Below are 14,827 nucleotides of genomic sequence, written 5' to 3' on the forward strand. Positions count from 1 at the left end.
AAATTTTAAAAATCGAGATTTGGAACGTAAATCATGAGCTGCTAGTTTTCAAGTGTGTGTGTGTAGGGGGAGGGGGGCATTATTTGTAAAGGTGTGGGGGGGTGTAGGGGGAAGGGGTTGGAGCCCAAGAAGGGGGAGGTCCCTGCACACCCTGGCAGGATGCAGGGTACTGTGGGTCAGGAGTGAGAGGTGGCAGCAGCAGGGCTGGGGATGGCTGTGGTTTGGGAGTGAAGGGCAGAGGCACACACATACACACACAGATGCAGACACCATCCAGCAAGTAAGTGGAGGGGAAGGAGCGGGAGAGACAGAAGAGGTGGGGGTGGGGCTGACCGCTGTGGGATGGGACTCTCTGTGCCCTGCTTAGTGCTGCCTTTGCCTTGGGAGCTGTGTGACACCAGTGTGCCTCCTGCTGCCCTTCAAACAGGCAGGGAATGTGCAGCACAGCCAGTGCGTGGCTCCTGGGGCCACCCAGTGGGTGGCAGGATGCACACTGGCATTGCACGGCTCCTGAGGAAAGAAAGCAGGGTGCAGAGAACCCCAGCCGGAAGCAGGCAGCCCACCTCTGCCCCATGCACAAGTCGGGGGGACACGTGCCCCCCATGCCTCCCCTGGGGGTGCATGCTGAGCCATGCCCCTGCCTTCCCGCACCTCTGGATGAGCTACCTACAAGGCACAGAGAGCCCCATTCACCCCAGCCCCTACCCCTGCCCCTTGGAGCCACACACTGACCATATGGTGCATCCTTTGCCCACCCAGCAGGTGGCAAAAGACCCACTCAGCTCCTGGGTCCAAGGCAGCAGGGCACAGAACCCCAACCTACAACATGGGCTGCCCGCCTCTGCCCCACACACAAACCTGGGGGGCACATCCCCCCATGCCTCCCCAGGGTGGGGGTGCTGTGGCAGGGAGCCGCACCTCCTTCCCCCATGCTCTGGACAAGCTGCCTGTGGCTCTGTTGCACAACCTGCCCCAGCCCCAGGGCCTGATTCAACCCCAGCTCCTGCCCCACTTCCTCCTGCACCATGGGGGCCTTGATCTGCACCCTCCAACCCCTTCCTCTGCACAGACTTACCAGCTGGGTGCTCTCTACATGTGCCAGAAAGAAAATTCCCAAGATTTGAGGGTTGTATCCTGAGATCATGAGTTAGAGTTAATTTGATTTGGAAATCAGGAGTCTCATGATTGTTTTGTGAGAGCTGGCATTACTGCTTTGTTAAAGAAGGATCTGGAAATGGAAAGGCTGATCACAAGCATCCATGGATTTATGAAGAGCAAATTGTGTCAAACAAACTTGATCTCCTTCTTTATGATAGGGGTCAAGCCTGGGCCTGGTGCTGTTCAACGTGTTTATTAATCATGTAGGTACTGGAATAGAAAGCTTCTTGAGCAAGTTTGTAGATGACACAAAACTGGGAAGGATTGCAAACACATTGGAGGATGTGAGTGCAATTCAGAAGGATCTTAACCATAGGCAACGCGTAGAGGGAGGCATGGGGGGGCACATGCTGCCCCTGAGATTGCCCCTTGCCAGCTAGGGAGTGGGGGCACCAAGTGAAGTGCCAGTCGATGCCCCGAGATTGGTACCGGCCAGCACTGAGAAGTGCCGGCAGCAGTGAGAGAAGTGCTGGTGGCACTTCCAGTTTTGCTGCCGGCGCTGCAATGGGCTCCTGCCCCACCTGGGTCGGCAATCAGCCGCTGGTGGCCCCCCAGACTCTGGAGGAACCAGTCGCCCATGATCTCAACAGATTGGAAAGTTGGGCTACAGCTAAAAGGATGAAATTCAATGTGGACAAATGCAAGGTGCTACACTTTGGAAGGAATAATCAAAAATACAAATATAAAATGGGTGACACCTGGCTGGATGGAAAAGGACTTGAGAGTCTTGGTAGATCATCGACTCAATATAAGTCTGCAGTGTGATGCAGCTGGACAAAAGATGAATGCTGTTTTTGGATGCATCAATAGGAGTATTAGTTGTAAGAGATGGGAGGTAATAGTGCCTTTCTACTTGGCACTGGTTTTGCTTCATCTGAAGTATTATGTGCAGTTCTGGGCTCCACATTTTAAAAAGGATATAGAGAAGTTGGAGAAGGTCCAGAGCTGGGCAACAAAGATGATAAAGGGGCTTGGAGAGGAGGTCATGTGAGGAGAAGCTGAAGGACCAAGGTGTTTTCAGCTTGCAGAAAAGGTGCTTAAGAGGGGACATTATAACAGTCTTCAAATACTTTAAGGACTGCCATAAAAAGAGGAAAGACACCTTGTTTCTTGCTGCAGAGGGGAAGATATGAACCAATGGCTTCAAGTTGCAGCAAAGTTACTTTAGATTGACTATCTGGGAAAACTTGTTCTGTATTAAAATAGTGAGGCAGTGGAGTAGACTGCCTAAGGAAGTTGTGGACTCTGCATCACTGGTGTTCAAGAAGAGGTTGGATAGCCAGTGGCCAGGGCTGATCTAGGCCCGTGGTTCCCAATCTTGGGGTCATGACTCCATTTGGGGTCATAACAATAAAGTATGGGATTGCAAATCTGCTTGACAGTGTTAACTGATTATGATGAATACGTTGTAAAGCCATATTTATGACTTGTGGATCTTGTCTGCATCATTTCCAGTGTTTAAGTGGAGTCATGTTGAGGAAAAGGTTAGGAAGCCCTGATCTAGGTGTAGCTATGCTTATGTTCTACTATAGATATTCCCCATGCTTTGGGGCTTTCCTGGTTGCCGCCATCCCCCACCCCTTTTCTGCTACATGTGTCAAGCTGTTTTTAAGCCTTCCTCAGAGGCCTTGGATGTTGGCTACAGTAAAGGCTGGAAACTTTGATTGGGGTGTGCCAATGCTTCCACTGGGACCAAAGCTGGAGGTTATTGGGTAGAGGGTGTTGCTCCTCCACTTAGGGTCAGACCGATTCCCCTTTATTCTGCACTAGTGAGGCCACATCTGGAGTACTGTGTCCAGTTTTGGGTCTCCCCCGCCCCCTGCACTATAGAAAGGAAGTGGAAAAGTTGGAAAGAACCCACCAGAGGCAGAGATCAATGAAAATGTTTAGCAGGTGGGGCACATGATTTATGACAGGCTGAAGGAACTAAGCTTATTTAGTTTGCAGAAGAGAAAACTGAGGAGGGATTTGATATCAGCCTTTAACTACCAGAAGAGTGGTTAGAAAGAGGATGAAGCTAGACTGTCATCTGCCACTACTGAGAACAGAAGGAGGAGAAATGGTCTCAAGTTGCAGCAAGGGACATTTAGGTTGGATATTAGGAAAAACCTCACACTAGGAGAGTGGTGAAGCACTGGAATGGGTTAGCTAGAGACCTGGTGAAATCTCCATCCTTGGAGGTTTTTAAGGCCCAACTTGACAAAGCCTTGGCTGGAATGATCTAGTTGGGGATGGCCCTGCTTTGAGCAGGGGGTTGGACTAGATGACCTCCTGAGGTCCCTTCAACCCTTATTTTCTATGATTGCTGTATTTGGCGTCAGGATGGAATTTTACCTCGTGGTTATATTGGTGTTATATTGGTGTTACCTCGTGGTTATATTGGTTATATTGGCCTACCTCTGTACTGGGAAGCATGGCCCCAGGAGTGTTTGGTGCTTCTTGAGTCGGGGGGGGGGGCATATGCCCCCCCAACACCAGTCAGCAGCCAGTGGGGGGGGGGGGCAGTCAATTCCACAGTCTGGGGGGGCAGGGTTCCTCAGTGGCCAATCCCACTGGCTGAGGGCAGGTGGGTCCCCCAGTGGCCAATCCCAATGGCCGCGAGGGTGCCAATCTCACTCACCGTAAAAGTGGCCGCGATGCTTCTGGAGCTCCGCAGCCACTTCTAGAAGTGATGCAGCCACTTTTGCTTGTGGCTCCACTCCCTGGCCAGTGCTTGCAGGGGGGCGCTGGTGCTCCTGCCTACCCCCTCCCCACCAGCTACACAGGGAGCACAGCCTGGCAGGGGGTGTACCAGCACTCTCAGAGGGTGCATGTGCACCCCCGTGTACCTCCTACGTGTCGCCCCTGCGTGGCCCTCTACCTAGACTCTCTTGAGTATATATTGACAACATTTCATAGAAGCAAGACGTTGGCTACCATGGTTCTCCCGTTTTACCTGTTGCAGGTTAGGGTGTTAGGTCTGTGTTGGGTCTGTGTTGTGTCAGGGTTGATGATAGTCTTATGTAGAGTTGAGATTATGGTTTGTATAGGGATGATTCTGCCTCAGGCAGGGGGTTGGACTAGATGACCATTAAGATCCCTTCCATCCCTACTCCTCTATGATAAGATGGTGTCTGAATTTAAGCAGATTTTTTCATCTATACTTAGGGAACCATGAAAGTATTCTGAAAATTGTATAATCTGATACAACCCTAATGTTGAACTAAAATGTAGCATTGACGCAGCGTCACATCATTACATCATGATATTAAAATCATATCACATGCAGTAAAATGTCTTTTTAATAAATGTATATTTTACAACAGTAATATACATTACGTAAGTGTCTCCAAAATGCAGTCAGGGATACAGCCCTATTGTGTGAAGCACAGTGTGGAAAGGGGAAGGACAACCTGTGCTCTTTATACATTAGTGTGGCAAAGTGGGGCTCCCCACCTAGCCACAGTGCTAGGTTCCCCACTTGCCTTTGGGCACACTACCCACCTGACTCTCCTGCCATGTCTTGTTCTTAATTAAGTAATGGTCTTAATTAAGGTGGGAGGCTGCCCATTTACTGCCCCGATGCCAGGAGGCACCATCTGCAGCTCCGAACCTCCCCTACACTGCAGCCCATGCCTCGCAGATGGCATCCAAATGTTATAGTGCTCCCAGCCTACAGCTGGAGCAAGCTTAGGCCATACTGCCAGGCCTCTGGTCACACACACATACATACCGCCCACCTCTCACTTGGGCCTCACTCACTCCACCCTCTCTTACAGGGTTTCTTTCATCTGTCGACAACTTATTCTGCCTTGCTCCCTCTTGGAGCAGGCCCCTTAGGCCATAGGTGTAGCTAGTCCATGCCTTGGGTGGCAAACGTACCATCTTTTGGGCCTCTCCTACAACCCTCACCAGGGCAGTGGCCAGCCAATTCCCCAACCGGGTCTAAGCATGCTCAGGCCCCTTCCAAGACAACACTATGTGTGGGCCCTCTGGTTCTTCTCCCCCCTTCACTCAGGGCTCCACACTGCCCCCCCCTGCCTCACCTGAGGCTACCCCCTCACTGGGGCTACTCATTTCTGTCCCTCTCACTTGGGGCTCCACACCACCCCCTTCACTTAGGGCCACAGGGCTTTGCTCTACAGTGGGCTCAGGTGGCTGTAGCCATACCCGGCCCCACTCTCCCTCTTGGGGTCTTGCACCCTGCACAGGAGTCAGGTGGCCATAGCTGTGCCTGGCCCCCACTCTTCTTCCTCAGGGTCTTGCACCCCACAGGGCTCAGGTGGCCTTAGCTATGCCTGGCCCCCAACTACCACCAGAGTTACCCAACCCACCCAAAGGTGGGAGCTGGGGTTAAGGCAGCCCAACCCACCTTTCTGGGATGGTAACTGGCCTGGCATTTCCTGGGGCTCCTGCACCACTGAGAGCCCCACCAGGCCACACACTCCTAGCAGGGTGCAGTTTTAGGTCATTCCCAGGACCAGGAGACTCCAATCCATCCCCTACAGCTCCTCCCTTACCTCCAAGGCATTATGGAGCTTCATAGCCAAGCAATGTTGCTGCCTTACCAGCCAACAGGGAACTGAGCTGTTTATATAGGCATCCAGGGATCTAAAATGGCTGCCTCAGTCAAGCACCTGCTGGCTGCTTGGCTCTGGTCTTAAAGTGGCAGGCACCCACAGTGCCCTGCCCCACATCTTCTCCCTTTAAATGGTACCAGGGGAAGGTTTCCCCAGCTGCTGCTCCAAAGCAGGCTCTCCTTGGAGCCTGAGAGCCCTCAAGTGGCAAGCACACCAAAAGGTGCTCCACCACACACCTACCCCCCTACCATGAGTAGACCCTGAGATGGTGCAGAGTCACTTGGAAGAACTGGATGCCTTTAAGTCGGCAGGCCTGGATGAGCTCCATCCGAGGGTGCTGAAGGCACTGGCCGACATCATTGCAGAGCCACTGGCGGGAATATTTGAACGCTCATGGCGCACGGGCAAAGTCCCGGAGGACTGGAAAAGGGCCAATGTGGTCCCCATCTTCCAGAAGGGGAGGAAGGAGGACCCGGGCAACTATAGGCCAGTCAGTCTCACCTCCATCCTTGACAAAATCTTTGAAAAAATTATCAAGGCTCACATTTGCAAGAGCCCAGCAGGACAAGTTATGCTGAGGGGAAACCAGCACGGGTTCGTAGCAGGGAGATCATGCCTGACTAATCTAGTCTCTTTTTGTGACCAGGTTACGAAACGCCTGGACACAGGAGGAGGGGTGGATGTCGTATACTTAGACTTCAGGAAGGCCTTCGATACGGTATCCCACCCCATACTGGTGAACAAGTTAAGAGGCTGTGACTTGGATGACTACACAGTCCGGTGGGTGGCGAATTGGCTGGAGGGTCGCACCCAGAGAGTCGTGGTGGATGGGTTGGTTTCGACCTGGAAGGGTGTGGGCAGTGGGGTCCTGCAGGGCTCGGTCCTTGGACCGATACTCTTTAATGTCTTCATCAGCGACTTGGATGAGGGAGTGAAATGTACTCTGTCCAAGTTTGCAGATGACACAAAGCTATGGGGAGAAGTGGACACGCCGGAGGGCAGGGAACAGCTGCAAGCAGACCTGGACAGGTTGGACAAGTGGGCAGAAAACAACAGGATGCAGTTCAACAAGGAGAAATGCAAAGTGCTGCACCTAGGGAGGAAAAATATCCAGCACACCTACAGCCTAGGGAATGACCTTCTGGGTGGCACGGAAGTGGAAAGGGATCTTGGAGTCCTAGTGGACTCCAAGATGAACATGAGTCGGGAGTGTGATGAAGCCATCAGAAAAGCTAATGGCACTTTATCGTGCATCAGTACATGCATGATGAATAGATCCAAGGAGGTGATACTTCCCCTCTATCGGGCGCTGGTCAGACCGCAGTTGGAATACTGCGTGCAATTCTGGGCACAGCACTTCAAGAGGGATGCGGATAACCTGGAGAGGGTCCAGAGAAGGGCCACTCGTATGGTTAAGGGCCTGCAGACCAAGCTCTATGAGGAGAGACTAGAGAAACTGGACTTTTTCAGCCTCTGCAAGAGAAGGTTGAAAGGCGACCTTGTGGCTGCCTATAAGTTCATCACGGGGGCACAGAAGGGAATTGGTGAGTTTTTATTCGCCAAGGCGCCCCTGGGGGTTACAAGAAATAATGGCCACAAGCTAGCAGAGAGCAGATTTAGATTGGACGTTAGGAAGGACTTCTTCACAGTTCGAGTGGCCAAGGTCTGGAATGGGCTCCCAAGGGAGGTGGTGCTCTCCCCTACCCTGGGGGTCTTCAAGAGGAGGTTAGATAAGCATCTAGCTGGGGTCATCTAGACCCAGCACTCTTTCCTGCCTATGCAGGGGGTTGGACTCGATGATCTATTGAGGTCCCTTCCAACCCTAACATCTATGAATCTATGAATCTATGAATGAGATCTGGTGGGACTTCACCTGGCCGCCTTCCCTGCTGGGCTCGGCCCCAGCCTACTGCACCCCCTACCATGTGGCAAGCACCCCAAAGGTGCTCTGCCACAATTAGTTTACAATGTATGAGCATGTGTAGACAAAACAGGGGCCCTAAATTGAAGTGGTGGGCTGTGTTAGGGTAGCTTGTCATGTTTTATGCTTTAAAGTTGCACCTACTTATAGAGTAGTGAATTGTAGCATTGTTTAAAGTTTTCTTTTAACTTCAGCCTAAAGTTCTGTATAGCCTTGTTGTTATCTGAACTTTTCATTTTGCTGATATTTGCAATATCACCTGGCCTTGTTTCTTGCAAGCAGCTTATAGCCTTGAGTATGCTTGCATGATGTTTCTTTCCTTTTTCTATCACTGTAAGAAGTTTTTCTAACACAACATAGTACTAGTTTTGTTACTAGCTCAGATTAATTGAATTTAGCACTAACCAGCTGAATCTGAGGGATTAAATGATTGGACATGTTAATGGAAGTTAATAAAAGAGACCAATGAACAATACTTAAAGTAGGACACCAAAAAAGGCCAAATTAAGAGGTATGCTTGTAATAGGGCTGTTGAACAAAGGAAAATGCTGTTAGGATAAAATATGAACAATATGCTGACTGCAGAAAAACCAATCCAAAAGCAAGGAGTCATCAAAGGAGTCAAGTTAAAGAAAAGCATAAAAGGAGGAAGCAAAAAAGTTAAATGTGTCATCGTCATCATCATTTACATCATAAATCAAGCTTCCAACACCTGTCTGGATCATCCCAGCCAAAGATGCAACCTTTGCTTTAGGAACTGAGTAGCCATCTTTTCTGTGAATCAAAGTAACATCTCAGATTAGGTGAAATCATTGTACTAAGTGTTTTTTCTCTCTCTGAATATAAAAACTGCTAAAATAATACTTGTTGTACTAATAAAGTTAAACTTTAATTTTAGGACACTGAGTTGTCTGTGTTCATATGTCACATTCCATTTAAGGGTTAATTGTGCTTTAACAATCCCTAAACACTATCTGCCAATCACTGGTGCAACCAGGCCACGTGTAGGCAAAATGATAGGAGTGTGTGCCCGACACTTTAAAGCGGGCTAAATGCTTTTGCACCACTTTAATGGTGTCAGCGTTTGCACGCCTCAGCGATGTATTAGACATTCATTCCAGCTGCTGTAGGAAATTAGGTGGCTTAATATTAAATGACTTGGGGTGCAACAAACTAAAACTCCTTCAAGGATACTAGAGATACTAGAGTAGATAGGACAGCAGATAGAAGATAAACTTTAGATAGATAGAGACAGTGGAAGAGAGTAGATAGAATAAGTAGTTTTTAGTGATGATAGGTAAGGAAGAGCTCGGGCCCTAGATCGCTCTGCTCACTAAACTCCTTCGTGGAGTGTAGTTTGCTGGTCCTACAGCTGTGGAGCGAAGCACCAGGGTCTGTGCAGCTCCACGGCTCTGCAGGAAGCCCTGCAGGCAGCCTGACAGCAGCCGGGGAAAGCAGGCTTTGCCCAAGAAAAGCAGCTGGCCTGATCTTTTTGTCGCCTCCCCCCTGAAGATTGCCTGCCTGCTTGCCTGAGCTGCACAGGGGCCGGTGTTTCCCTCTGCAGCTGCAGCACCCCCTAGGACTGCTGGAGCCAGGTGCCTGCGGGCAGGTGCTGCCTGGGGTGGGGCGGCTGCTGCCAGAAAGAGAAGCATCAGCCCCACTCCAGCCCAGAGACTGCTCTGCTCACTAGCAGCTCACCCTCCCCTCCCCACAACAGAGGCAGGTAAGTCATAAGTGCCTGACAGTGACAGCAGCATCTCTATTGTGGCAACAGAGAAGGATACAATTGACTTCGTAGCTCATTATAATTTACCTGATTCCTTCTAAACTCTTTATTCCACAAGTGTTAACCAGCCTCTCTCCTTTTAGTTGTATTCTATTAATCAAGCTAGCCTTTTCTGCGGTTCTGCTGTTAGCTGCTCCTCATAATGTAACTCCTATTTTGCAGTCCTGAAGACCGTTTTTAATTCTAACTAAAAACTTTATCTCAGGATGGAAACATTACCTCAGGTGAACAGTCACTAAGGTGTAGATATAACTTTAAGTGAGGCATTGGATGAACTGCCAAGATGCTCAAGAAGGCTTGATTCTGTTTTATGAATCTGAAGGAGAGGTGTATGTTTAAATGACTACCTGACTAATGAAACAACAGCTTTTGATTGTTTTTTGCCTAGTTTGTGGTGTTTGTCATATGTAATATACAACATAGCACATTAATTCATGTCCCAATCAAGTTATATCTGTTTTTGCTTCACTCTTAAACTGAATAATATAGCCCCAGGTGCCTGGCATATTAGTAAAGCTTCCTTTTTGTTTTTTATCTGAAGAAAAATGTGTTGTGTTACATGTGATGATGCCCCTCACCATCTGCCCCCCCCTTTTAAAAATCCTACCTCTGCCCAGAAGAGCTGGCAGGATGGGCTTAAGAGGCCCCACAGCAGACTGGCCCCTGCCACGCTGTACAGGGCAGGAGCTCAGACTGCCCTTCCTGTGGATGGCTTGTATCATGGGTGTGTTTCAGGCCTTGCAACCCACTAGGCCCATTCTCTCCTAATCCCACAAACCTCTGTTCTGGCCAAGTCCTCACAATTCATGAGCCCAGCAACTGTGGGGAGCTCTGGAGTGTGCTGAATGGGCCAGACCCCCCCGGCAGAGCAGCATTGGGGGGGGGTGTTCTTTGCTGTGGGGGATTCGTCTTCTATCTGCCTGGGGGCTGCTGAGCATGTTTAAACCACCTCCTCCAGATCGTTGTGTTGGGGGGTTCAGACAGGACTGATCCTGCCCTGAGCAGGGGCTAGACTAGATGAGCCCTCCTGAGAGCCCTGCCAGCCCAGCTCTGCTAAGACTCTCCGATCTGCATGGGGTCCTACCCCAGCCTGCTGCAGACCCTGAAACTCCATCATGACTCCTTGTGCCCATCCGAGCCTTCAGCTAGTGTCTGGCTGTGGAAAGGAGAAGGCCCCAATTGGTGTTAATGGTTTGGGGGCAGAATCAGATTGTGCTTGGACACCTGAGACCCAGTGAGAGGCAGGTGGGGAACCAGGATGTGGCCTAGGGTCCCAACTGTTATATATAGGGCCTGACACAAACTGCTTTGTGATGTAGCTCCTGTGTCACTCCATCGCCACGGAGACTAGGCATGGGCAGGGAATAAATCCTAGCCCCTGGTCCTTGCTGGTCAGTCTCAGCGCAACCTGAGACTCAGGAGGGCTCAGACTCAGGAGAGGCTTTGCTTGTTCGAAAGAGCTAGAGTTAAGAGATTAGATCAAATTAGATTAGATAGATTAGATACAGAAATACTAGAGTAGAGAGAAGATAAACCTTAGATAGATAGAGTAGATAGAATACGTAGATTTTAGCGATGATAGGTAAGGAAGAGCTCGGGCCCCCAGGGCCTCGTGGTCTCAGCACTTGGCAGCTGGCTCCTATCTCGCTCCCATTTATAACCAGCAACTCTGGCCGGGACGGCAGAAAGAGACGGCCGAGAGACTGCCCAGTGCAGGTAAGGGGCCAGCAACACCTGGGAGTTTTACAAGGTGGTGTGAGGCCGGCATGGGAGCTCCTGGTGCTCCAGCCTTCTGCTGGCATGAGGGTACCCTTTGCTTGTACTGCTGGCTGGGGCTGCTCTTTCCTCCCTGCCCATGCTCTTAGCTCTTAGGCCCAAGCCCTCTGGCCCAGCTGAGTAGCCTTGACATCATTAGAGCAGGAACTAGCAGGGGCATGAGGCCTCCTGAGCTCTGTGACTGCAGCTGTGGTCTATTGTTGGGGCCTGAGCTGCCAGAGTCCTCTCCGGGGTCCTCTGCATACCCAGGCATGGGCTAAGCAGAGCTGTCCTGGTAGCAGTGATGCTGTTGGCTCTTGCCAGGTCTGCTGGGGCTGCCTCTTGGTGAAGGTTGGGGTGGGAGCTCTGGGAGCCGACCACTGAGTCAGCGCAGGCTTGGAAGGGCCTGAAAGGTTTCCCGTGGCTGCTGGGAGTGGCTCACAGGCTCCTGGGATGAAGGGATGCCAAGGGGGCTTCTGCTGAGCAGCTGTTCTCCTCCTCCAGCTGCCCCAGCTGCAGATACAGGGAAAATCTGGGATGCAGCTGGCCCCACAGCCTCCTCCTGGCAGACCAGTGCTGGCCAACAGACCAGTCTGGGTGCGGGCCCCACTTCTGCTGCACCCACTGTGCCAACAGGAAGAGGAGGAAGACGTCAAGACCAGGGATCTGCCCAAGGGCAAGAGTCAGGTGAGTGGCTATGAGGTGCCGGCAGAGCCATGCCCTGTGCCTTGGACAGGGCAGTGATATCTTGCTGAGCCCTCCCTGCCCCTGCCTGTTCCCTCCTGCCCCCTGACCTGGCACGCCCCCCCCCAGCCAGAGCCTCGGCCTAAAGTTCTGGGAGGAGACAGCGCCCTGTGCCCTGCCATGTATGAACACCTGCCCTGGTCATGGGGACCAATTCCAGTCCCAGCCCAGCCTTCCCTGTGCCCTGCCCTGGCTGAGTAGTCTGAAATCTTCTCCCCAAAGAGCTCTGCATCCCCAGGTGCTCTGAGACGCTAGGCTGGGACTCCTCTGGTTCCTGCCTCTGAGTATCTCTGAGCACTAGGACCTCTGGTATCTGTCAGATAGAGAAAGGGAAACCGATACATGGACTATAGAGGGCTTTGCCCACAGGATCCAGGTTTGTGCAGACGTGTATGCCTGGGAGGCAGTAGCATAGGCATGCCCGTGTGCCCTGGGGAGGCATTTAGCAGTGCCAACATGTTCATCAGGTGGGATGTGTGTGTGTCTAGTGCGGTGGAGCCTGTACATCTATGTGCGAGCTCATTCTGGTGGATGGTCTGTGTGTGTGCATGCGTGTGAGGCCGTGTCCCTAGTACATACTCACTGCTCCCTGAACTGACTCCCCCATTCTTCCCTTCTACAGCTGCTCCACCCTGAAACCCTCCGGCACAGACAGAAGCTGCCCAAATTGGCTGTGCAGGGAATGGTAGGTTCCCCAGCCTGCAGTGCCCCAGGGCAGGGGTGGGCCGAATCCAGGGGCCTGGGCACCAGGTGGGGCCCGTGCCAAGCTCCCTCCCTTAGGGGTCCCACAGATGTGCGATGTCAGGCCCTCAGTGTCCAGGGGAGGGCACTGCTGGGACGGTGACTGTCCCATCTCCTTCTCTTCTAGGGCCTGGACAAAAGTCCTCAGGGCAGTGTCAAGGTGGAGTCTCCATGGAAAAGAGCCTTGGCCCAGAGGGACCCAGCACACTGCACATCCCAGCAAGGCCTAGGAAGATCAAGAGACTGGCCAGGTCCTGGACTGAAGCCCTTTGAGCCCCAAGTAATACTTGCTTTCCCAGCCCCTGATAAACTTCTGGTGGCCTGTGCCCCATGCCCTGGGGCAGTGTGTGTGCTGTGCATGTTCGTGTGGAGGACAGCAGTGCCTGTACATGTGTATATGTGCCAGTGAGCCTGTGCTGGGGACTATCATGTGTGCATTCAAGCATGTGGGCCCATGTCCCCTGTATTGACTCCCTCATCCTTCCCCCCAACAGGATCCCATCCTCAAGAGGGCAGAGCCAACAATAACCACTAATATGTCCGTGAGGGGAATGGTAGGTCCGCCAGCCGGCCATGCCCCTGGGGCTGGGGTGAACTGTATTCAGGAACTGGAGGTGCCCAGACAGACTCCCTCCTTTAGGGGCCGACACATGGGGGGCTCAGACCCTCAGTGTCCATGGAGGGCACTGATGGTATAGTGACTGTTCCTTCTCCTTCTCTCCTAGGGCTTCAACAGTAGCCCACAGAGCAGGCTCAAAGTGGAGGCTCCACCAAAGAGAGCTGTGGCACAGAGGGACACAGCACCCTGCACACCTAAGCAGGGTCTGGGAAGACCGAGAGACTGGCCACGTCCTGGGCTGAAGCCCTTTCTGCCCCAAGTAATACTTGCTGCCCCAGCCCCAACAACCTTCTGGTGGCCTGTACCCCCATGTGCTGGGGCAGCACATGTGCTGTGCATGTCTGTGTGGGGGACAGCAGTGCATGTACATGCGTATGTGTGCCTGCGAGCCTATTCTGATGACTACCATGTGTGTGCAAGCATGTGGGTCCATGTCCCATGTATTGACTCCCTCATCCTTCCCTGCAACAGGATTTCATCCTCGAGAGGGCAAGGCCAAGAACAACCCCTAATATGTCCATCAAAGGAATAGTAAGTCCGCCAGCCAGCCATGCCCCTGGGGCTAGGGTGGACCGTATTGAGGGACTGGGGGTGCCAGAGGTGGGGACCTGTGAGGCTTCGTGCCCTAGGGGGGTCCAGGGGCACGAAGGGCTCAGACCCTTTGTGTCCAGGGCAGGGCACAGGTGCGGTGACTGCCCCCTCTCACCTGATCCATCTTAGAGGCTGTCATAAAAGCCTGCACAGCCAGCAGAAGACATGGGCACATGACCTGGCAGCATTGTGACACGGCAAACCTGAAGGAGTTGGTGTAAGCTTGGTATCAGAAATAAACTTATGTCATTATATGAAGTGTTCATACATTGATTTCAGTGTCCGTATGTACCATGACACTTCACAGTAGACTACAGAAGGGATTCATGTAGTCTTGTCGTGTCTATGCTCCCAGTCTGCAAGGTAGTGATGAGGAGAAGAACAGCTTCTATCAACAGCTGGAAGAACTGATCAGCAGGATTGCAGGGAAGGAACCCATCCTAGTACTTGGAGACTCCTATACAAGAGTTGGGTCCAATTCTGAGATCTGGCTTGGGATTCCGGGTGGGCATGGCATTGGACGTATGAATGGCAAGGGTCAGAGAGTTCTTGAGTGCTGTGCCAGTTAAAGCTTATCAGTGGCCAACACCTTCTTTGCTGGTAACATCATAAGAAGAATGTTGTGGCTGGTTCAGAGGGTGGGGAATAGGGTGGGGGCCTTTCCCTTCTAGAGGGCACCAGTAATGATCTGACTCAGCAGAGGCACTAGCTGATTGCAGGGCAAGGAAAGGGCAGAGGGGCCTTTTGGCACCCTGGGCTATTGGTGGAGCAGCTTCCCCATCCTGTAGATACAAGGTGCCCTCTCCTCTCTCTCTGTGAAGCAAGTTCCAGTTTTGCTGAGCACATTTCCTAAGTTGGATCCACCTGCAGGAAATGAGCTGCCCCCTTACACTATATGAGGGGATTTTTCTAAATGCCTGTGGGTTGGGGAGGGTCAGTGAGACCTTTGTGAG

General features: G+C 51.9%; 1 protein-coding gene across 6 annotated transcripts in view; it reads left to right on the plus strand.

The window, feature by feature from the left end:
- Nucleotides 1–14,126, plus strand: part of LOC102558740 (uncharacterized) — a 27,338-nt gene extending 13,212 nt beyond the window's left edge. Inside the window, exons 1-8 of one of the 6 annotated variants that reach the window (XM_059725840.1) lie at nucleotides 10,093–11,140; nucleotides 11,684–11,866; nucleotides 12,546–12,608; nucleotides 12,792–12,944; nucleotides 13,159–13,218; nucleotides 13,390–13,542; nucleotides 13,755–13,814; nucleotides 14,004–14,126. In XM_059725840.1, coding sequence (XP_059581823.1) covers nucleotides 11,000–11,140; nucleotides 11,684–11,866; nucleotides 12,546–12,608; nucleotides 12,792–12,944; nucleotides 13,159–13,218; nucleotides 13,390–13,542; nucleotides 13,755–13,814; nucleotides 14,004–14,015 — 825 coding nt within the window. In that variant the 5' untranslated portion in view covers nucleotides 10,093–10,999 and the 3' untranslated portion in view covers nucleotides 14,016–14,126. Of the gene's footprint in view, nucleotides 1–10,056; nucleotides 11,141–11,683; nucleotides 11,867–12,545; nucleotides 12,609–12,791; nucleotides 12,945–13,158; nucleotides 13,219–13,389 lie in introns of those variants that run through there. The other 5 variants (XM_059725837.1, XM_059725836.1, XM_059725835.1 and 2 more) reach the window with 5 other exon arrangements.
- Nucleotides 14,127–14,827: the final 701 nt, after the last annotated feature.

The sequence above is a fragment of the Alligator mississippiensis genome, chromosome 4 (assembly GCF_030867095.1).
Source record: "Alligator mississippiensis isolate rAllMis1 chromosome 4, rAllMis1, whole genome shotgun sequence".
NCBI lineage: Eukaryota > Metazoa > Chordata > Crocodylia > Alligatoridae > Alligator > Alligator mississippiensis.